The sequence below is a fragment of the Sinocyclocheilus rhinocerous genome, unplaced genomic scaffold (genome assembly GCF_001515625.1).
Source record: "Sinocyclocheilus rhinocerous isolate Xijiao unplaced genomic scaffold, SAMN03320098_v1.1 scaffold349, whole genome shotgun sequence".
NCBI lineage: Eukaryota > Metazoa > Chordata > Actinopteri > Cypriniformes > Cyprinidae > Sinocyclocheilus > Sinocyclocheilus rhinocerous.
Genome location: NW_015637137.1, coordinates 1186482 through 1209003, shown reverse-complemented (window position 1 = coordinate 1209003; position 22522 = coordinate 1186482). Strand labels below are relative to the sequence as shown.

Genomic DNA, 22522 nt, shown 5'->3' with positions numbered 1-22522 from the left:
ATATATATATATATATATATATATATATACAATATATATATATATATACATATACACGTTTTTTTTAGGTTTAAATAATTGAGAGGTCACGAACCCTTGGGACCTGGGTCCTCGATGACGGGCGGCTCTTTTGGGGGGTCGTGCATGCTGCAGTCAGTTTTAATGCCCCACATGGACCAGAAAGGGAAGCACCGCAACACTCCATTAACACAGGGTGATAATAAAAATATCCATGATAATAGCAGCCAAGGGAGAGGAGAAAATAAGAGATATACCAATCAATCAGTCCAATTACACAACAAAAATTACAATGCACCATCACATTCAACACAACGGACAAAGCCACTAGGAGAACACGTACACACAACCACACGTACACACAGGGGATCACAGGATCTCCCTCTTGCTGGGGGAGTGTTTGAGGATTAGGCTGTAAATTCTTTGTATGTATATGGCATATATATATATATATATATATATATATACAATATATATATATATATACATATACACGTTTTTTTTAGGTTTAAATAATTGAGAGGTCACGAACCCTTGGGACCTGGGTCCTCGATGACGGGCGGCTCTTTTGGGGGGTCGTGCATGCTGCAGTCAGTTCCTGCCCATGTAGCATCACAGGTGCAGGTTGCTTCATTATTGCACACCTGAAAGAGTGGGACAAAAACTCATGTGTGATAATGTGTAACACAGTGATGATAAAGGTAAGCCTGTAAGCCTCGGCTTAATATTTACAGAATAGCCAGTTTAACTAAAAAGTATTTCTAAATTTTTTATTTTACAGTTTGTACATGTGCTGAAAAATCATTTTATTAAAAAAATTTGAATTTAATTGGAAATGTTTCTCTTCAGGTTTTATGAATACAGTAATGTTCAATAATATTTGATAATATCACAATTACAATTTATGATTGATAAGATTTTTTTACGCTATAATAAAATTGGTTTAAAATACACATACTATTGTTCAAAGTTTGGTTTTGGTTTTAATGTTTTGAAAAAAAAATGCTCACAAAGGCTGCACTTATCTGATCAAAATAAAGTAAAAACAGCAATATTGTGAAATCATTTTAGAGTGTAAAAATAACTGCTCTATTTAAATTTTTTAATAAAATTGATTTCTTTATTACATGTTGATTTGGAGCTCAAGAAACATTTATTATTATTAATGTTGAAAGCAGTTGTGCTTAATATAGTAAGTGGAAACTGATACTTTTTTACAGGATTTTAAAGGATGAATAGAATGTTCAAAACAACACCATTTAGTTCATATCTTTTAGAAATATTGTGTCAAAATTTTAAAGCCTTTACTGTCACTTTTGAAAAAATTAACACACATAAAAAGTATTTTTAAAGCCAAATAAAAGTATTCATTTCTTACTGACCTGAAACTTTTGAACGTTAGTGTAGCTGCCTTTATATTTTAAGAAGGACGTCACTCACAAGGGGAATGCCATGTTTGAGAGGCCTTGGCATTGAAAAGTGTGAAAACAATTAAAACAAAAATCGACCCACTTCTTATAGATATTGGATACCCATGACAATGTGTTATTTTCAATTGTTATGGAATAGATTGTCATTCCTCTGGATATAAACGGAATGCAGGTGCGGAATTCAATCCCTGACGTTAAAAGTCTGGATTAATATTGGATTTGAGTGGATTTCTGGCTTTGGTGGGTTATTTTCAAGGCTGACTGTGGTGTGAGGTTCATCTAAGCAGCAGAGAGTGTCAGATGGTGCTCACTCACGCCGTGAGAAGAGCAGACTCGGCCACCTGGGCCAGACGGACAGGCTGTGAGGTTCAGGGAGGAGATGGGTAGACATTTCCGTTCAAGGCACATCATAGAGGGGCCACACGGCGTACCATCTTCCACATACCCTAGATCAGTGTCATCATCCAACAGCACGTGTCCCCCACTACGGTAAAAGAAAGAAGTATCTCAAGAGTTTTGTTAAAGTATAATGGGAGAATATTTGCAGAGATCCAGGAACAGACCTGCAATCCACCAGTCGCCCCTGATGGTTAAATGTGGTGGGAGTGACGTCACCTTTCAGGGTCCCGATCCTTGGGATTCTCCCAATGTTAGTGCACAGCAGGTACCCACAGAACACATCACTGTAAATCCACAGGATTTGGAAAGGATTAGAGATGGTTATGTGATCATGTCTAGACTGTAACCTTTGTTCTGCAAATTTCATGTGGGATTCACATATAGACTTTTACAGCATTTAGCAAGCATTCACTGCTTCTTCTCATTTCCTTACACCCACAGTTGTTTCCAATATTATCAGTAACTTCTGATAAACACATCATGAGAGTACACCATGCCAATAAAACAAGGCTTTTAACACAAATAAATACCCATTCCAATCGCTGGTAATGGTAAAGATAGGGTTTATCAACTGGAGGGTTTCCAAAATGGGGGTTCATAATAGAATTGAAGGGGGTTGGGCTGATATAAAGCTATTAATTCATCCAATCTAATGTAAAACTCAAATAAATGGGGATGCATAATTAATCAAAATAAAATATTAATCAATAATAAAACAAGTATAGCCTGTTTATACAACTTATACAACTGTGTACAACTTTGATACAGTGCTTCATTGTCTCAAAGTGGCTCGGTTGATAGTGAATGCTGCTTCTCACAAACTCTATGTGATTTGCTGTGAGCTAAATATGAATTTTTGGAATGTAACATGCACTTGGTTCACTTTATTTACACATTTCTTGCAGAAAAAAAAGCTCAAGGATTTGAAATGTTTAAAGTGTGAGAGTTTGAATGTTTGAAAGTGAATAACTTTAATACATAAATATTGGTATTAAATAACTTGTAGCGTAAAATAAAATCCTTTTAAAATGATCAAATATGAATTTTTTCATTTTTCAGAACCACTGTACATTAAAACAGCAATATATAATAATAATAATTATTAGAAGAAGAAGAGCCCTGAAGGAGACGTTGGTTTCAGCAGGAGAAATATTTCAGCAGTTTTCATATAAGATTTAATGTCACATCACTGCTAAAATTGCCATATTTGACCAAATATTTTTTGTATATCTAAATAATTTTAAAAAAGGAAAGAAAAAAATAAATATTTACTGAAAAAAAGTATTTTATCTGTTTACCTGCATGTCATTTTACCATTAACCAACATCAGAGAACCAGGAATATCTGAATATGTTTAACTTAAAATCTCAGGTAAAAATTAGTAAAAAAAATTTACATCTAAGGGGTTTGATCAACCTAGCAATGGTCAAATCTCATTTGCACAAGAACATTCTATGTTTCTATATTTCCTAACACAAAATGCACAGGAAATGAAACAATGTAAATACCCTATGCATTTCACATGTATATTTTCCATGTCTTGGCATTAAAGTCTGCCACAAATGACAGTACTTCACTTGTTATTTCATTTTACTTGTTGAGCAATGATGAAAGTTAAATTCCTCCATGCAAAGTCTGTAAATGATACTGTGATTAGGTTCAGCTTCTAAATTAATATTTAGTCGAGAAGCCCTAATTCTAACATTACTGTAACAGAACACATTAACATTACCTGGTGTACCTACAGAAAACTTAAAAAGACACAACATTTTCCATCATTTTCGACAGTAAAGAAGCACATGCAAAACACATGCCCAAGACATTTGCAGAACAAGAGCTGCCATCTAGACTTTACCTGGTTTTGTACCATATTAACGTTTCATAGTGCTGCATATTCCTGCTCTCCAAATAACTGGGGGAACTGACTCACTGTTTGCTGCAGGGCACCCATTTGTCTCCATCTCTCCCACAGTTCCCTTTTTCTGTCCCCTCTGTATTTAACTTCTCATAGCAGTGCTTCTCTGACCCTCCAGCCTCTGAGAGAAGAGAAAGAGACAGAAAGAATGAAGGGAGTGAGACAGAGAAAAGAAAAAGAGGAAACACAAGCGAGCATTTATTGAAAGACAGAGTGGGTGGATTGCAGTTATTTTAAGGTGCTTTCTTTGGCAAGAACAGTCGAAGCATTCTGAAGGCATCAGCATCACTCACTTGGACCCCAGATGTATTTGCACTGACTGTCCCGGGTCTTACATTCACCACTGTAACAGCGACCCTGGAAAAGTAGTAAACCATTTGTAGAGGGTTTGATCAAAAATAGTTTCAATGTTGGTCTTCCATGTATTTAAATAGATTTATATATCTGACCTGGTTGAGCTGACAAGAGTAGCCATCTTGCTTATGAAGATTAGGGGGGCACTGTAAGAATAGCAGATATTTACAAAGTATTTTTGATTCAATGATAAAAATTTATTTAAAAAACAGTATTTTTACCATTTAGATCAGCATTATCTATGTTTTAGTATTTTTTATGATATTTATTGAAATTTACTTTAGTTACTGGATACACTCTAAAAAATGCTGGGTTAAAAAGGGACAAACCCAGCTATTGGGTTGTTTTGAACCAAACCACTGGGTCAAAACAACCTAATAGCTGGGTCTGTCCCTTTTTAACCCAGCATTTTTTAGAGTGTAGCAGCTGACAACTGGATTTTTGCTACTCAAGTTTTTAGAAGTGTTAAAACTGCAGGCAGGCTGTCATTTAGTGAATAACATGCCTTCTGTTATGGCAGATAGTGAAGTTTGGGGGTATATTGTGCGAAACACCATCATCCCTGTGATTGTCATGTAGAAACTGTAGCATCTTCTGCATAAATTAATTAGTGGCCCATTGTTCGAAAACGGGGCCAGTTGTGCCCTATTGTGCAGCCATAACTTACTACAAATATTATTTACAGGAAGAATCAGATACTGGACATTTCATCAAATTAACTCTCACTTCAATTTGTGTAATGCAAGGAAATAAAAAACAACAACATTCATTTAATTTGCAATGTTTGTTTTTCAAGGGAATGTCAGAAAATGTGCATATTAATCACCATTACATTTTAATGGGCTGTAAAATTTGGGATAATTCTACCCAAATTTTGCTTTTGCTGAAGTGTACTTTCATTATGTGGTTCTGCGAAAATGCTTTTCTTTCTGTTCAACCCTTTATACCGTTATATTTCCCCTTTAAAAAATGTTTTAATGTTTCTAATGTCACATTTAAATTACTGACATAAAAAAAGGAAAAACAGAATAGAATTGAAAGAAATAGCAAGACCTGTCCCGAGTCTCCTGAACAAGTCTCTGATATGTCACAATCATTTACAACATATCGACAGCTGTATCCGCGTGGGTAGAACTGAAAAAGGTGCAGGGACAGGGATTGAGAGAAACAACTGTTCAGTGTATTATAAGATACTCAGTAGTTGAGGATGGGGGAAGTTATGATGAATAGTGAGGCAAAAGCAAAGTGTCTTACCAGGCATGTGCTGTTGCAGCAGGGGCCGTCACTGCAGTGCGCTCCATTAGACAAAGAACATTTTTTACAGCAGTCTTTATAGCACTCCTGCATAACCAGATAAAATACGTGCACACAGACCAAAAAAGGTTAGCAAAATATTATGTTTTGCTGTTGTCTGTATGGAAGTATGACTTATGTAAAAAAAAATGTGCTTACCATTCGGGCCCCACAGTCACACTCCTCTCCCACTTCTACGTAACCATTCCCACATTCTGTAGCCTCAAAGAGCTGCCAACACAAAGCACAAGTACATCCAGGAACATGTCTAATATATGATGACTGTAAGTACTTGATTTTTGTTTGATGTCAATGACATCAATCACTCCATCACAATACACGCGAGAACCGGTGACATTTGATGCCACTGACATCAAACCCGCTTCAACGTTTCAATTTCAGCTTTCTGTTGAAGACCCCCGTTTTTTGTGGGTTGCAGGTACATGAACAGAACAATCAGAAAAGCACGTAGATCCAAAAATAGATTCGTTGGAGTGTAAGATCCCAAAATAGCACAAAACCGCAAGAGGGTCTGGCTGCAGAGTTGCACTTGCACTCTCAGTCTTGTCTCCATTGGCAACACTCATGATTTGTGTCGATTGCAAGTGACGTCGCAGGTAGCAAAGACTGCAAGTGACGTCACTTGAGGAAGCGCAAGTGTCTGAGAGTGCAAGTGCAAGTCTGCAGCCAGACCCTTCTCCAAAAACGTAGCATACATTAATAAACAGAAGTGCACACCAAGAAAGCAGAATTTATAAGAGAGTAACATTTGTAATAGACGTGACACGCCCCATTGTGCCTTAAAGAAACAGATCACCCAAAATTTAAAATTTGCTCAAAATTTACTCACCCTCAGGCCATCCAAGATTTAGACAGATTTGGAGAAATGTAGCATTACATCATTTGCTCACCAATGGATCCTCTGTAGTGAATGGGTGCCGTCAGAATAAGAGTTCAAACGGCAGATAAAAACATCACAATGATCCACAAGTACTCCACCCACCTCCAGTCCATCAATTAACATCTTGTGAAATGAAATGCCGCATGTTTGAATAAGAAACAAATCCAACATTTAGCCATTTTAACCATCACTTCTGGCCAAAATGAGTTTATAATCCATAATAATGCCTCCTCCAGTGAAAAAGTCCATCGCCTATTGTCCTTTAACATCAACATTACTGACATATTTGTTTAGAACTCTTTTGTACTGTTTTTGCTTGTCAGTGGTGCTTGATCTGTGCATATTTCTCTCCTGATTCAGACGAGATGACTTTTTCAATGGTGAAAGCAATATTATGGATAGACAGCTCGTTTGAATTTAAAAACATCTTAATTATAGATTTCTTTACTACAAACATGCAGCTTTTTGCTTAATTAATGGACTGAAGTCATATGAATTACTTGTAGATTACCTTAATGTTTTTAATCAGCTGTTTGGACTCTCATTCTGACGGCACCCATTCACTGCAAAGGCTTCAGTGATGAGCAAGTGATGTAATCCTAAATTTCTCCAAATGTTTCCAAAATGTCTCCAAAAATGAAACAAGAAATTACCTACATCTTGGATGGCCTGACGGTGAGTACATTTTCATGAAAAAAACCCCCCACTTATTTACATTTGCATATTTGTGAAAAAAATTACGTTGTTATCCACTGCACGTGTATGCAGGTGACAATGTTGTTTTTCTCACATTTTTATTGTCTTGTTGTCCACACTATTCTTCAAGCCTACCTTGTTAGGTTTGTTAAACAGACATGAAGCACCACCTCTTAGAAGAAAGTTCCTGTAGTCAGTAATGCTGCATTTGGAAAACCTGCGTGGGTGTTGCACTCTGCGGAGGAGAACAGAGAAAAACAAACCTACGCAAATCAAGAAATATGACAGGAAACTAGGAGCTAAAATGGCCAACAGGTAGTCAGGAGAGGCTATAGAATAATGCGTGTGTTTAACGATACCCAGTGTCTTCCATTATACATCCCACCCATGATTCCATGCAGCCGCACTCCTCTGAGAGAACACAAGAGTGAGTGAGAAAGCCTGTGAGTTGACTTTAAATCATTAACTCTTACAGTAAACAAGTAAGAAATCCAGTAGTTTGACAGCAGGAGGTGAAACAAACTTACTCCTCCTGATCACAGGATCCCATTGGATACCCAGATTCTGTGCTAAGCTTTGAGAGAGAGAGGCAGCCATTGTCCATGTGCTACCAAACTGAAAGGCAGGAACAGAAACAGCAGTGCATCACAGCAGAGGTAAGATGACACTTCATTTGTCATTTAGACTGACTGTAAGGTAAGGTTTTAAAGCAAATTGCCCAGTCTGTCTACCCAGAATGCTGCTTGTGTCAACCTTACCTCATTAACACCAATTCCTCTTTCTTTGGAACACACACCACCAATATACGCAACACCGCTCCGACCGTAATGAAACGTCACATTCCTGCAAGCAGAAAGAGATCTTTATCATTGTCACCAGTTCCCCTTTTTCTGTAACTGTATTACCAAACAATGGTATTCAGCTTTATTCTAAGGAAATTGTCATCTGTGCCAGAAATGTTTTTTTTTTTTATTACTAATCGTAAGCTTAACACTAATGTGCAATATTATTTTTAACACTGTCACAGTAAGTTTGAAATGTATTTATTTGTAATTTGAATAGGTAAATTCTGGCAGCCTTATAAATCACACACTGTAATAAAAATATATTCATTAATAAGCTATAATTCATATTTTACTTTAAAAACATGCTTTGTGTCAACCGTGTTACAGTTAAAATGTTTTGCATTACATGTTATTAGACAATCCTAATGGCTTGTTATCTAACATCATTCTACTGAACAGTGTTCCTGTGCTTTAACAAAAAATATAAACCACTATGATTTTTCCAAAGCAGATGCACTAATAATTGATATTTATATAGTGAAATTTTATATTTTATTTTCAGTAAAAGCAAAATTATTTTTTTTAATTTATTTAAATGTAACTGAAAATTTTATGTTGATGAATAAGGACATGCAAATTGGCTGATATTCCAGTCATAAAAACCGTAATGCTTTATTTTGAAAGTTGCATTATATTTTGCATTATACACTAATCAGTGTTAAATGACATATTGTGATTTAAGTCTGGCATTATCTTAGCACACACATTTCCTGAGAATGACCCACACATATTCAGAATTCTAAAGTTTCTCAGTTACTCTTCTACACCCACAACTGAACCAAATCTTTTCTGTTACTGGGCAACATCTTTAACCACCAGGCTACCACAACATACTCATTCAAGACTGAGACTGCAACTCACGTGAAGAGGTGCACGGCATCAGCGTTGATGTTGATGTTCTGTTGTCTGTACTTTGAAAAATCTCTTAACATTTCCAGTGGTTTCACGCTCAGCGGAATCCGGTCCCTGTCAGTCCAAATCTCCACAGCTACTAATACCACACGCGTATTCAGCTGCTCCTTAAAAATCTAAAGAGAATATAATTTCAGTTTTAGATTAAGATGACTGTAAATTGGGCGACTATTAGGGAAATATTATTACAGCAATAAATATGTGAACATACAGCGTCTACAAAGTTGACCACTGATTTGGCAAAGTTCCTGGTATGCTTTTTACTCTTATGCCTTTTAAACTGCAATAACAAGAGATGAAAAAACAAATAAGTTTCAAGGTGAACATTTTTGGTTTTGCAGTATGTGAATAATATGGAAACATTTGTATTCAGTGCCTTCTAGTGGATCATTTCAACAGTTCACTTACAACAATTTCAGTGCTTTTTATTCAGAAATGTATAAAAATGATTAAAAGACATTTTTTTTAGACTAAGTTAATTTATGCAGGAAGCTTGTACAGTAATGTGTTGTGGATGAACCCACCGTGTTGTGGTCAGCGACAATCATTATTTCCAGATACTTTATTTCCTCAAAAATGTTACGTGGCATCTTGGAAAATAATCAAATCCATACAAATTATACATTCAGAAAGCATAACGTTTAAGTATAAGGTAGCATTTCTGCTAAAACAGCAGAGCACATGGAAAAGGTTGAGAGTCATTTCTTACAGCTCTTTTCCTCCTTCTCTTTAGCCAAGGCATGCTAGCAAGAATACGTTTCTCCTCTTCTTTTTCCCCAACTGGGTCATCAGCAGCTGAGGGAAACAGACATAAGGTAACCATGGAGATGAGGGTGTGGATAAAATATCTCGCCATATATCTATTACCAAGACCTTGGCACACTTACCCCAGTCACCTGGGACAGAGGTCACATGGAGCGACGATGTTCGGCGCAAAGTGTGGGGTCGTGCTTCTGTTTCCTAAAAGGTACAAACGTGGTGACATTTGCAGACGAGCTATCAAAACAAAAGGGATAAGCTATAATGATGTGATCTTACCACGGAGTGAGTCTGTTTCAGAGGCTCGATGAGATAGACAAAATGACCATCATCAAACATCCCACTGGGAGAGTGAAGCACAAGAAGGGGGTTGGGAAAAGAGAGTCAGGGATGTCAATCGGAAAAAGGATACAGGAACGAGGACAGATAAAACCGCAATGAGTCAAATCACTTGTCAAGTGACAAGACGGAAACCACAAGCGTGCTTTTCTAGCCGAACAAACGCTCTGCTCTCTCCCTTGGCTGCTCTCTGTGACACTCAACCACACACTAACATGGTGACATTCAAATCTTTTCATGTGTACCAACTGCCATCTGGCCTCACAGTAGGTCTCCAGGTCCGATTTTCTCTCTTACGCTCTATTTATCTCACACATGCACATTTAAACAAAGCAAGGTTTCTTACTGAAGCCCGTTGCAGGTGGATAAAGCTACACGGGAGTCTTCTTTTCCTCTCACGCAGCCCTGGTAGTAGCAGTGTTCCCCACCCTAAACAAACGCACATTCATCACTGCTATGTAGTAGTTATTTTCAGGGGTCTGTTTGATATTTGCTGCTCTTTGTGTCTTACCCTGGAGAGAACGGGCTTGTCTTTCTCATAGTGGATTTCCATATAATCTGAAGAGAGCAGATCACTAAAATCAAAGTGAGAGACAGAATTCAAAGGGGCAATATTGCATTAATTATCCACCAACAACACAACAATAAAGCTACAGCCCCGGATCCCATGCACCTATGTGCTTAAAAAGCATGCATTGGGAGAACACTGTCTTCTGTATCAGCTGTTCTAGTTATGGGACCTCCAGACTGTTAGTGGATCAGAAGCTGCAGCAGTAATTCGGCCACATAGGTTTGTTAAAGCATAGTTAATATACATAAAATACATTAAATATGTATTTGAAAGAGCAAATTGTGGCTATATGAATGTTGTTTGATAAATTTATATACAATAGCATCACTAGCTGAATTCACCATCAAATGTTCCAAAACATTTTTTGAAGAAAACAGAAAAAGAAAACTCCTTTAATGCCATGATCATACACACTTCTGTTGTTGCAGCTGATCCTATTTTTATAACTGTCACAAGCTGACAATTAATCAGCCTAAATGCATTTTAGCTTGCAAAAATGGACACATGCAAGCATATAATTCATCTCACAAAAATAAAGAAGGCAGCAATAATAATTCTTATTTATGACTTAAATATTTTCTAAACGACTAAGTGAAATGATGTGCATATTAAATGGGATAAAACATTGCATTTCATTTTATGGACTAAAAACCCTAAGACATTTTTAAAAAGATGTTCTTTCATGTTCCACAGGAGAAATAAGTCTTATAGGTTTAGGATGATATAAGGGTGGATAAATTGTGAAAAAAACTTCATTCAAATATTTCATTCTTTTAAACAGTTAAAATCTCTGGTATTGGCTATTCCTGGTTATATGACGTGGAATCTGATAACTATTTGTGATTCTGAATTTTGAAAGGAGCAGATGATACCTAGTATAAAAATCTGCTGCATTCTCATTTTAATTATGCAAGACTCGTTTTGTAAAAGAATATATGCAGAAATAAATGAAGAATTCTTTCTATGAGTTGCCAACCTGCACCCCATCTTCTGTGACTTTCACAACTTTCAAAGAGCAGCTGAAGACACGCCTCTTCCGCAAGCACTTAAGCACTCCACAACCAAAGCACTTACTACAAAAAATACTTTCTCCTCTTGTCAGCATTTTACCTTTGCTCTAGCTTGTTTCGTAATCTAGCTTTCTACTAAACCTGGTATTGCATACTAAGAATATTGTTGGCTATATGACAAATTGCTTGTGATATTTCTCATTAGAATTTGCTTTGGATAAAAGCATCTGCTAAATAAATAAATGTAACTTAATGCATTTACAAGTAATTAAAAAAAGACTTTTGAATGTTCTCTGAACCATCTGAAACTAGTGAATGATAATGTTTAAAAATAGTTTGATGCACAACCGATTCAAATATTTCAGAAAAACGTCCCATTAGCGATGAATAAACAATGTTGCTGTGCTAACGTTTTGAGAATATTGTTAAAGTCCAGATAACTTTGAACAAATATTATATTAATGATACTGGAAGAATGTTTGTTGATAACGTCGAGAACCTTGCCAAAATGTTAGTCAAAGTTGTGAGAATGTTCTCTGTTAGCTGGGATGCCATAGGCTAATGCTGTGAATTAATGTAGTTTTAACACAGCACAGTTCAGACGATATTTAAACCACAATGTTCTTTGCTTTTCAACAAATACCTTGAATGTAAAGGTGCTGTCAGGGAGGAGATGACTGAATTTGTGTGATAAATGAAATTTAGCAAGATAAGAAATCCCCATGCACCTATTAATGCAATATATCTATTTTCTATTTAAAAAAACAACTAATCAACAGAGCAATTCTGTGTTTTTGGAACCAAATCTGTCTTCTACTACTCAAACACACAAACACTTACTTGTTCAAAGTAAGGTCCAAAGTGAATGTGGTGCCAAAGGCATCCAGTTGGAAACTTGCTTGGGCCAGGTGGACATCCTGCGGTCAGGGGGATAAACAAGGGCTCATTAACACTTCACAAAACAAACATATGTTACTATATCAAACCTGCCAGCAAAGCCTGTAAATGTTATTCAAAAAATCTTTTTGTGAAAATTTCATTTATGCAGACACATTAAATCACACTCACAGCGAGCAAATCTCTCTAAGTGCACCTATAAGATAAAACATCTGCTCTAGAGCATCATAAATCACACAGCTGTGCTGTTAAACAGCTAAAATACTGCACTGGCAAAAGTAAACTGAAAGTGTGTACACAATGCAATTCCACAACGTCTGTTCAGTACAGAGAGTGGGGGGAGTGAAAACTACTTCTTTTGCGAAAAGTGCGTTAGATTTGTGAGGGAGGGCCGGTGAACCTGGATCACCTCTGAGAATTTGGACATAATGCACCATTCCCAGCAGCTTCTAGCGGTTTGAGTGTTGAAGATCTGAATTTGGTGGGGGCTAAAATATGCAGTGCTGGGGATCTTTACATTGCAAGACAGCCCATGTCTCACCTGTCCATCACCAGCCTGGTTCCTCGCCCGAGTGTCCAGGTCATGATCCGTGCTCTCCGACTCCTCATTCAAGTAGTAGATGAGCCGGGAGGGATATGTGACCGTGACCTCGTGCTCTCCGGTTTTTCTTCCCGTGGAATTGCCCAGTGCTGCTGCTGTCGCTTCTCGCGGGGTCTCAGACACGTGCTGATCCCTGAGATCCTCATTCTGTACGGAGCTGGAAACTGCAGGACAGGAGGAAGCTGTTTACTGCTTTACAGTCTCCATCTCGGAGAGGGATCCCGTCAATTATATATGAACGTGTGCCAGCAATTGCAGCCCTGTGATGCTGCAGAGAAGCTGCGCACAGATCTCCCTTGTGCAGATCTCAGGGTATCGAACGGAGGCACTATGGCTGATAACCAAATAAAACACTGAAATCTGATTACACATTCAAGACAAGAGGGCGAGACATGATACATGTAATGGCAGAAGAGAAATAAGAGACACTTATTGGCAAAACATAATCGTATCAGTTTTTTTCTCAACTTTATCAGCTGCATCTTTGGACATCTGATATCTGAATTGTAAAAGCTTTAGACGTGCACCATGTCAGCTAATAATAATCTATTGTCATGTTAATCGAATTAAGATTCAGTGCTCTTTACTAAGCCCTTACCCTGTTCCCATATGGCACCACACTAATGGGGCTGTCAACACATACAGAGGCCTTCAAAAGCTTTTACCCCCCTCTGCATAGATTGACATGTATAAACGGCCGTAAACACAGTTAAGTAATGGAGGCGGCTCAATCAAAGCCTACACAGGGAACCTGCGTGTTTAGCTGGGATTTCCTACCGCAACTAAAGGCGCTGGAAAAGCACCTTGCACAAACACCAACGTAACGTATAGCAAATATCCAATAAAGACATTGCATTATGTAAATAATAAAGTTACGCAAGATCAACATTGTACTCACCCGTTGAGGTTGAGGCGATAGAAGATGGCACGGAAATATATATGCTAGCGAGCAGACACAGATGGAATATCAGACGCATGATTCATATTTGAAGACTAAATAAAATGTCATTAGCGCATCAATTTACAGCGAGCGTCGCAGTCCATTATTATGAGAGCGATTTTGGTGCGTATCCCGCGGGAAGAGGGGGAAATCCTTCTTGCAGCATCGGAGACTGAGGGGTGGGTAGCACGGTTGGGATGCTGAGGGGTGGGGAGGACTGGGAAGACGGCGAAGGGGTGGCAGCTCGGATGGATGGAAGGCGGTGGCCAAGCAGCTCATATCGTACGGGAAGCCAATGCGATTGCGCAGTGCATCTTCTGCTGCGCTGACGCGTCAACCATCCTCACTCTGTACACTCGCCAACAAACTCATCCTAGCTAATTGGAGATTATCATCTACCATTTGCTTCTCAATACATTAAGACAACTAGAATGACTGTACACTAGCCCACAAGCTCTGAAATAAAAGCTTTGGTCTTTAATAGGTAAATAAAGACATTGGTTAGACAGTTAATTAAAAGTATATCTATGTCAAGCCACATGGACAGACCGACTAAATGTTTTTTACGAAATAATTAAGCTGACTTTTTTCAGTCACTATTTGCACACGTATTATATATATTTAAAAATCGATATTATATAAGCTCATTGCTGCCTTACATTCAAATTTGTTCTTCTATTGCATTTATATATTTTTTCTTTCATTTTTTTTCAACCCATACCACTTAAATGTTGCACTAAGGGATATAATCTGCTATTTACTGCTGCTTTTTACATTATTTGTATATCGACCCTAATACTTTTTTTTGTATGTTTTGCTCTCTGTGAAGTGCTTCATCACGTGTTTATTGACATATGAAGTGTTGGCCTTGTGAAGACCTTTTATAGTCAGGCTTCCACGGTCACTCAGGAGACATATTTGTATTTAATTTCTCCTCCAGCCACATACACTCTTAAAAATAAAGGTGCTTCACGATGCCATAGAAGAACCTTTTTGTCTAAATGGTTCCATAAAGAACCTTTAACATCCGAAGAACCTTTCTGTTTCACAAAAGGTTCTTTGAGGCAAAAGAAGGTTCTTCAGATTATAAAAAGGTAAGAAAGAGATGGTTCTTTAAAGAACCTTTGACTGAATGGTTCTTTGTGGAACCAAAAATGGTTCTTCTATGGCATCGCTTGAAGAACCTTTTGAAGCAGCTTTATTTTTAAGAGTGTAGGAGAGAAAAGTCAATGAACCAATCTCACTATATTTTTAAAAGCAATGTTGTAGCTTCTGCCCACTTTCATGGAAGATCGCAAACCTTCACTATGGCTGCTGTGTTCTTTAGATGCTTTGATCTCAACAACCATTAAACAAAGTGTTGTACAAAAGATACAAAAGATGTACCTTTATCTCTGCAGTGGGAGCAAACATTAATCCACATTTAAACAGTGTAAAAGGATAAAGGCATTTGTATTGTGTGTTTGTGAGAGAGAATGAATGGCTGATTCCCAAAGAGCACATTTGCTCCTTGTGTAGGCTGTGTATTGCTGACTTGAGCAATTTTTGCATTTGTAGGTTTGCTATTTTTAAGACAATTTAACCCTCTGGGCCTCTTCGTTTAGGGGTCACACTTGGCTCCTTCGCGGTCAAAAGTGACCGAAGCCTTGAAATGTATCTTTTTTTCCCCAGGAAAATCAGTGTAATACATTTTTGTTTAATAATATTTTTTGATTATTATTTAGAGTTTTGAGGGGATTTTATGATACTATGCAATATTTATACAATTTTAATTAGCAATTTTTTTTCCATTAGAATTAATATATTTTTATTTATTTATTATTTTTCAATAAATGCAATATTTCATGTTAAAACAGTGAAAACATTTAAAATCAATTTTTTGAAGTGAGAATTGTGCCATCTGGTGGCATAAAAAAAATAAAAACTTGTGTAATATCATGTAAACTCCTGTATAGTTCCCTATATACATATAGACAGAGGCCTTTGGATTCCCATTGTTTTTTAGACATAATTTCTTCATTTTATTAGGTTTTACTTTTAGATATATATTTAGACATTCTAAAAGACTACATTCTAAAAGACTACTTTTTGTCAAGGTTTAGATATTTTTGGTTAGATAAATATCAGGTTTTGCATTATGATTTCAATCAATCATTGAATAGTCTCAAAATTTGCTGTTGCAGCCTTACCAGTTCATTTCTTTGTGAGTGTGTGTGTGTGTGCCTGGGTGTCTATTTTGCACTCTTGATATTTTAGAGAGTCACCCTTTGATTGCTGTGCACTTTTGTTCTGCACAGTGGCTGATTTGTAGTTTGTACCACCAAAAGATTCTGTGAGTTTTCGTATTTTTTCCTATGTCAGTCATTTTTGACCGCGAAGGAGCCAAGTGTGACTTTTTTTTTTTGATCCTTTAACATATCCGAATCATGTCCATGATTTTACAAAAGTCACCAGTACGAGTGTCATCTCATTCCGATGAAGCCACGATTTTTAAAATTTCTAAATATAGATTTTTTCGGTCAAAAATAACCGAAGAGGCCCAGAGGGTTAATAGTGCCAAAACCCATTGTGAAAAACATGCTCTAATATATCATTACCAAGGACAAAAATATTCATTATAAATTTAATTTACAACCATCAACCTTTGAGAAAATACCCATTATAAACTTAAAAAATATACTCATTACAAGTTAAAAAATGCATATGACAAATAAACAAACATATAGAGACAAAAATTAACTTCAACTAGAAACAGTCAGCTGAAATTTAACTGTGCAAAACTATACAGCATTTGAAAAACAGAAGACAGCTTATGCTCATGGCTGGTGTCTAATAAAGTTCAGTCTGCTATATGTACAGTGGCGGTCCTCCCCCTCACTCTCTTCTGCTGACTGGCACTGAGCATTGTATTTATTTGTTTAGAAGTGGATGTAATAACCGGCTGAATTGCCAGTTTAGAGGAAGCCGATGATCTAAGTGAGGACCTAGCAGGGCTCTTGTTTCTGGGAGATGTCCTACATTCTGCAGATATACGGGAGCCAACAGTTTGCTGGAGATTGCTTTGTGATTTTGCTTTGCGCTGTGGTTTGGGTGACTTCCTTTTGGTCCTGTAAGGGGGTACTGGTGGTCTCTTGGCTGGAGTCAAAGGTCCAGCCCTCCGTGAGCTACGTCTGATTGGTGTTTGGTCAGCTGGCGTTTGTTGGCGGTGTTCATCTTGTTCCAGTCCTCCAACCTTATAGGAACTGCCCGCACAAGAGTGAGAAAGTGCTTTGGAAGAATCATCCACATGGGTAGATGGCGTGAGATGTCCGAGGAGGAAACAACTGCTACTTGAGATAGAGGAGCGGGTGAATAAGGCTCTTCGGCTGCTAGATAAAGAGGAACCAGGTTCTGAGGGGCCACCGCTATCCAGAATGGAGTCTGAGGTGGAGGTACATAGATCAACCATGCTGCTCCTACCACGAGCCTTCCGAGAACCTCCTGATGACTGCCCCTGCCCCAGGCCCTGCCTCTCCTTATTAATATCCGGGCTAAGGCTACGGAATAGCTGTCGGACGTGTGAAAGAGACTTGGAATTAGAGGGTGAAGACATGCCTTTTGGTGGACTCTTCAAGATCCTATTGGTCAAAGGGTCATAGAACTTAAGAGGTGTCTTTTTGTATTTGTACTTCAGGCCAACATCGCTATCATATGACTTCCGTTTCCTCCCTGCTTTCTTAATAGGGGTAGGCTTGGAGATTCTTTGACCCCCATCTGGGGAAGAAAGCACATAGACCACAGTTTTGGGCTGTAGAGGACTCATTATCTTGCAGTAAGAAGCTGGAAGCTTCAAAGCACAGAGTCTAGTTTTCATGTCAGGGGTCCTTTCAGGGCTGGGGCATTGCTGGGGCTTTTCACTGTGTGTTGAGGGGAATGTTACTTGTGACGATTTTCGCCGCACCACAGGGCAGATAAGAGGGATGGTCTGTGTACCGTGGCTTACCTTTACCACTTGGCAACGTGATGCAAGTCTGTAAATTTTTTGCCTAGACTTTTTCAAAATAGCAGAATGTTTGGGGTCCTCTTCATTGTGATCCATGAGTGGCAAGATGTCTGTAGGCTCCCACCCAGCGTTATCGGTCTCCTCATTTTTGTCCTGCTTCTTTTTCTTTCTCCTTTTTTTACTGTGCTTCCCAAACCTAGCTAATGATTCGCTGTCAAAATAGCAACGGAACTGGCCTTGTTGGAATTCTTTTACTATGGAGTCTATCTTCATGTCATCTTCAAACATCACCTGTGTCAATGTTTTGCCAACAAAAGACTGTGGTATGTGGGGAAGATCAGGAAACACATTCTCAGCAGAACTCTCCTTGTTTTCCTCAGGTGTTCCCACAGTGTTTAGGGCTGTGTCCAGCTGAGTCTGGTATCCTTGGTCTTCAAGATTTATATGCACTTCCAGTAACTCAGCTAAATTTTTTTCTTCAGCCTTTGGCTTTCCCAACGCCATCTGTATTGCATTGTCCCATCCTTCACTGCCTTTGGATTGACTCATAGACTGATGACTCAAAACGAAGCTACCATCATCCTCCCGCTGATCGACACTGAGACTGTGGCCATAACAGTATTTTTCAATAACCTCCTCTATCACATCTCGAATCTGGTCAGACAGATGACTGAATGTCCGTTCCCTATGGGGGCCTTTCCAAGGTGGCAGTGCTGAAATCCACACTGTGGACTCTTCAGCCACTGATCGAAAAGTTGAAGGCTGGTCCTTTGAGGTAATGCACTTTGCAGCTGGTGGGGCACGGTAAGCTGTAATGGAGTCACTCCCCTCTTTATCCCTATTGGTCTTCTTGTGCGCTTTCCTGTGTTCAACAGCTCCAGTCTTGGCGACTGGTGGACCCTCTGAAGCACAGGGATGTCCAGAAGGGTTTGTTTGTAAACTCTGTCTCTGAACAGGTAGTGTCAATTGTGATGTATTCGGTTTGTCATTGGCAGAGCTGCCACTAGTCTTGTGCAAAAAACCCTGTGTGGGGGAGTACTTTTCAGGGGGAGGTGGTTCAGGCACCATTTTTCCTTTTTGGGAAGTGGTTTGTACGTGTGTAGATGCAGTAAGGTCAGTCATCACTGCTGGAGTTGAGGCTGCAATTAGCAGCATTTCACAGGACTCTTCATCAGAGGTAGGCATCTCCTCACGTGTTCCAACAGAGACACCATCATCGTCTGATCCACAGTACACCTCTGAGAGCACCTCCTTTGGGATGAGTGGGGTGGTTAGCGAAGGTAGATCAGCATGGGTAGGTCTACAGAGAAAAAGAGGTGTCAAAAACAGCAAGTGAACGCTGTTTTTTTGCAATTCACTAGGGATGTAATGATGAACAGCGAGTCGGTTGAAAATCGCTTAAAATATGTGACGATTCAAATCGGTAGAGATGCCAAACAAATCGCGATACAATTGTAGTAGGAGTTTATATGAATGTATCTCTGAGGGGAACTGACTTTAGAAAAGTTTACGTGGTATTTTCTTTTCATCTTGCATCTGAACGATGCATATTAAAGTAGTGTTCATAAGCGCAGCTCTACTTTGTTTACAGCAGTAACCCAGGAAACACTATATCATTGCTGTTCATAAGTGCCACCTGCTGGCAGAAAGTGAATTTGTATCTCATTCAGCTCGTCTGCCGTTTCGTTCAGATATGTTTTATGTAGTATAGTTTCACAAAACTAAAGTCAGACCATTCTGTTTTTGCTTCAAATTTCGAAATTATACAGTTTCATTTAGATTAAAAACTGCTCATGCTGCATGTATGCTGCATCTTTGTTTGGATCGTAATTAAAATATAGTGGTTGCCTCTAATTTTAAATGGAAAGAGCATAGACAAAGCCTTAGTTTGTTTTAAAATTTCAATTTAGTTTTGTTATATTTCAATTTCACAAAGAAACGTGCAGCAATAGCCTAATAAAAGGACACCTTTTCATTTACTGTATAATGTCTTCAAACTCATTTTGTTTAAAAAAATTGTGAGAAAATCGAATCGTGAAATTAAAATCGTGAATCGAATCGAATCATGAGCTGAGTGAATCGTTTCATCCCTACAATTCACAAAACTCAAAGTATGCAGTATGTTATGGGAACATGTCAACAAGGCAAAATAAGAAATCTGATGTGGATACCATACCGTGTATCACTATAGCTTTGAGGATGATGCTGAAGCACATCCTGAAGGAATCTCTCTAACAAACTTCCAGAAGATACATTGGCTCTAGCAGCTCGTACCACTTCTCTATGTTGGGCACTCAAGATGTGCTGCAGAATACAACAACAAGTTGTTTACAAAAAAGCCATAATAACTCAGAATGTCGTAATATTAATAATTATAAACAGGTCTGATTATCATAAATGCATGATATTAGAATCTTTAAACTCCAATATAAATATATTTGGTAGTGGTTCACATTAAATTGCTAAAATGGAATTATTAACCCGAACTTAACAAATACTTTGACCAATATCTTGACCACAACAGTATTTCAAAAAGGAGGAATGATGGAGAGTTACGTACCTGTTCCACACTATTGTACAGAACTTGACAGCAGCTGCAGTAACCCTGTCTTTGGGAGCTGGAAGGACCAGCAACAGGCTCTTCTCCTCTACTAGTCCTTCAGATGGGGTAAATAATAGGCTTAGATATTTATTTGTTTTAAATTTGTAATATAAACACATAATGAGATGGATAATGGACTGCTGCAAATTTATTTTCAGACAACTCACCTGCCGGACAAGTCAGCTGGACGCCTCTCTGCCTCTACAACACATGACAAAACATTTACATGCATTCTCTAAATCAGTGCTTCTCAACTAGTTTAGCTTCAAGACACAGATGTTGCACTGGACATCAGTGATGACCCAAGACAATACCAAATATAATGATCTTTCAAATGTTAAAAATACCATTAATACATTTAAATTGTTCTTATTTATTAGATATCTTTAGGCAACAGTTCCTCATGAACAATGTTCATCTTCATCATTTACCCATATTTATTGTAGTCTTTTTTTTTAGTGTTGTTCATAATTTTTTGAAGATAAGGACATGTCTCACAACCTGTCCATGTTGGCATTTGTCTAGTTTGACTAGATTTCTAACAAATGATTTGTACCAAAATGCTGTACAGTTTGATTGGAGGCATATCATTTTACATCAACAACATACACATAGAAGGGTTTTCATCTCCCTTTTAAAAGTTCTTTATTATAAAATCTATTTTATTATCCTAACGGTGTATGATTATATAATTAGTATTTTAATAGTCCCTCCAGGCTCTCCAGTGCTCAATGACTAAAAAAAACAACTGAAATATAAAAACTGCCTTACTTTTAGCAGAGGACGGTGGTCCCTCCTCCAAGGGCATGGTGCTGTCTATAAACAATCACACAAACACAGAGTAAGAGAGAGTTGCATGGTGTATCATTGTACTGTTGGACATTCAGAACTATTTCACTGTTAACATTTTTATTATGCATTTACAGTGTTCTCTAGCAAATCCACTTAATTTTTCCACTATATTTTATCTTTCTTGCTCTGGGCCTTGCAGAAACATAAATACACTGCTATGCAATTACTTACTTATGCTGTATTGTTGTGTATTTTATAAATAAACTTAAGCAATAGACTATAAGAAAAAACATTTCGATAAACAGGCATACTAAATAAAAAAAATATATATATACTAAATATATAACATACTCACCTACATGGAGGAGAGAATGACTAAAAATGTTTCCGTGTCACTTCATCGCGTAGATGTGTACAGCCATGTGTGGTAAGTTAAAAGTCGCATCTAAAGATGTAGGATACATTATGCAGAATTAGAAAACACTTAAAAGTCTCTTGTAAGTGCACTTGCTTATTCTACTTGTATAATACGAACCAATACATTAAAAACGAAAGATACATTAATAAAGCACTATTTGTATCTTAAATCAGTTTTGATGCTTTAAAACATGTACACAATGAACTTGTCATTAATTTGAAGTGTTTTTACGGTCCAGCTTTAACTACTCATAAATTAATACTCAAATATGTACCGGCCTGCACACACATACACGGCCATTTAAACAGCACGCCCTAATATTACCACATAAATACACTTTAACGTAAAATGTATTTGAAAACGCTTACATTTTACACGGTTTCAGACTATCCACACTGTTTGGGAACACACAAACTGTAGTTTAAGCTAGCCAGCTATGCTAGTTCACTTAGCAAGCTAGAGACACTTAACATGACAACGTGGACAGCGAGACCGTGACATAGTAAATATTAACTTATTTATGATCTACAAAATACATGAACACAATGTGGCTGCAGTCTTCATCGTGCTGTCACCTGATTATAGATGTTATTCCACTTAGATCCCATCGGTAGCCGTATTTAGCTTAGGTCTGCTAGTGGAGTGACGTAAGAATAAAGCGCGGGAACCCGCCCACTAGAAGATTCCGAGGCGAAATTTAATCAATGGGCTGCAAACTCAACCAACGCGACAAAATAACCTTTATAGAAATATCTGATTACATGCCTTGATGGTAACATTATAAATATTGCAAACTATGAATTTGTGCAATAGTTCCCACAGTCATGCTAAACCTGAGAATATAAAAA

At 37.8% G+C, this 22522-nt stretch overlaps 2 protein-coding genes across 7 annotated transcripts in view; both read right to left on the bottom strand.

The window, feature by feature from the left end:
• Positions 1 to 14160, bottom strand: part of adam23a (ADAM metallopeptidase domain 23a) — a 20165-nt gene extending 6005 nt beyond the window's left edge. For all 4 annotated transcript variants that reach the window (XR_001640944.1, XM_016563393.1, XM_016563392.1 and 1 more), the window contains exons 1-24: positions 13839 to 14160; positions 12881 to 13104; positions 12283 to 12359; positions 10373 to 10436; positions 10208 to 10290; positions 9802 to 9865; positions 9651 to 9723; positions 9473 to 9558; positions 9288 to 9353; positions 8975 to 9043; positions 8713 to 8879; positions 7765 to 7849; positions 7534 to 7621; positions 7366 to 7417; positions 7142 to 7241; positions 5569 to 5640; positions 5371 to 5457; positions 5170 to 5250; positions 4212 to 4262; positions 4056 to 4119; positions 3778 to 3883; positions 2012 to 2131; positions 1764 to 1932; positions 551 to 662 (exon numbers count right to left, since the gene is read on the bottom strand). Coding sequence is in view for 3 of the 4 variants with exons in the window: in XM_016563393.1 (XP_016418879.1) it covers positions 551 to 662; positions 1764 to 1932; positions 2012 to 2131; positions 3778 to 3883; positions 4056 to 4119; positions 4212 to 4262; positions 5170 to 5250; positions 5371 to 5457; positions 5569 to 5640; positions 7142 to 7241; positions 7366 to 7417; positions 7534 to 7621; positions 7765 to 7849; positions 8713 to 8879; positions 8975 to 9043; positions 9288 to 9353; positions 9473 to 9558; positions 9651 to 9723; positions 9802 to 9865; positions 10208 to 10290; positions 10373 to 10436; positions 12283 to 12359; positions 12881 to 13104; positions 13839 to 13917 (2239 nt within the window). In the remaining variant the exon portion in view is untranslated. The remainder of the gene's footprint in view (positions 1 to 550; positions 663 to 1763; positions 1933 to 2011; positions 2132 to 3777; positions 3884 to 4055; positions 4120 to 4211; positions 4263 to 5169; positions 5251 to 5370; positions 5458 to 5568; positions 5641 to 7141; positions 7242 to 7365; positions 7418 to 7533; positions 7622 to 7764; positions 7850 to 8712; positions 8880 to 8974; positions 9044 to 9287; positions 9354 to 9472; positions 9559 to 9650; positions 9724 to 9801; positions 9866 to 10207; positions 10291 to 10372; positions 10437 to 12282; positions 12360 to 12880; positions 13105 to 13838) is intronic.
• Positions 14161 to 16520: 2360 nt separating this feature from the next.
• Positions 16521 to 22484, bottom strand: zdbf2 (zinc finger, DBF-type containing 2). 3 transcript variants are annotated; one of them, XM_016563389.1, is made up of 7 exons: positions 22250 to 22484; positions 21612 to 21701; positions 21236 to 21280; positions 20632 to 20665; positions 20423 to 20519; positions 20039 to 20166; positions 16521 to 19162 (listed from the first exon to the last, which is right to left on the bottom strand). In XM_016563389.1, exons 3-7 carry the CDS (start codon positions 21270 to 21272, stop codon positions 16720 to 16722), a joined length of 2739 nt encoding a protein of 912 aa, XP_016418875.1. In that variant the 5' UTR covers positions 21273 to 21280; positions 21612 to 21701; positions 22250 to 22484; the 3' UTR covers positions 16521 to 16719. The 3 variants fall into 3 exon arrangements, with proteins under 3 accessions (XP_016418875.1, XP_016418876.1, XP_016418877.1); XM_016563390.1 differs by lacking the exon at positions 22250 to 22484 and adding an exon at positions 22043 to 22096; XM_016563391.1 differs by lacking the exons at positions 20423 to 20519; positions 20632 to 20665; positions 21236 to 21280; positions 21612 to 21701; positions 22250 to 22484 and having other exon boundaries at positions 16521 to 19113; positions 20039 to 20068.
• Between the last annotated feature and the right edge of the window lie 38 nt (positions 22485 to 22522).

What these genes read in the sequence shown, in the direction of transcription:
- zdbf2 (XM_016563389.1), bottom strand. Translation starts at nt 21,272, where the DNA reads ATGCCCTTGGAGGAGGGACCACCGTCCTCTGCTAAAA. An exon ending in CCAGCTGACTTGTCCGGCAG is followed by an intron (nt 20,520 to 20,631) that starts GTGAGTTGTCTG and finishes CCCCATCTGAAG; the next exon opens with GACTAGTAGAGGAGAAGAGC. An exon ending in TGTACAATAGTGTGGAACAG is followed by an intron (nt 20,167 to 20,422) that starts GTACGTAACTCT and finishes TGTATTCTGCAG; the next exon opens with CACATCTTGAGTGCCCAACA.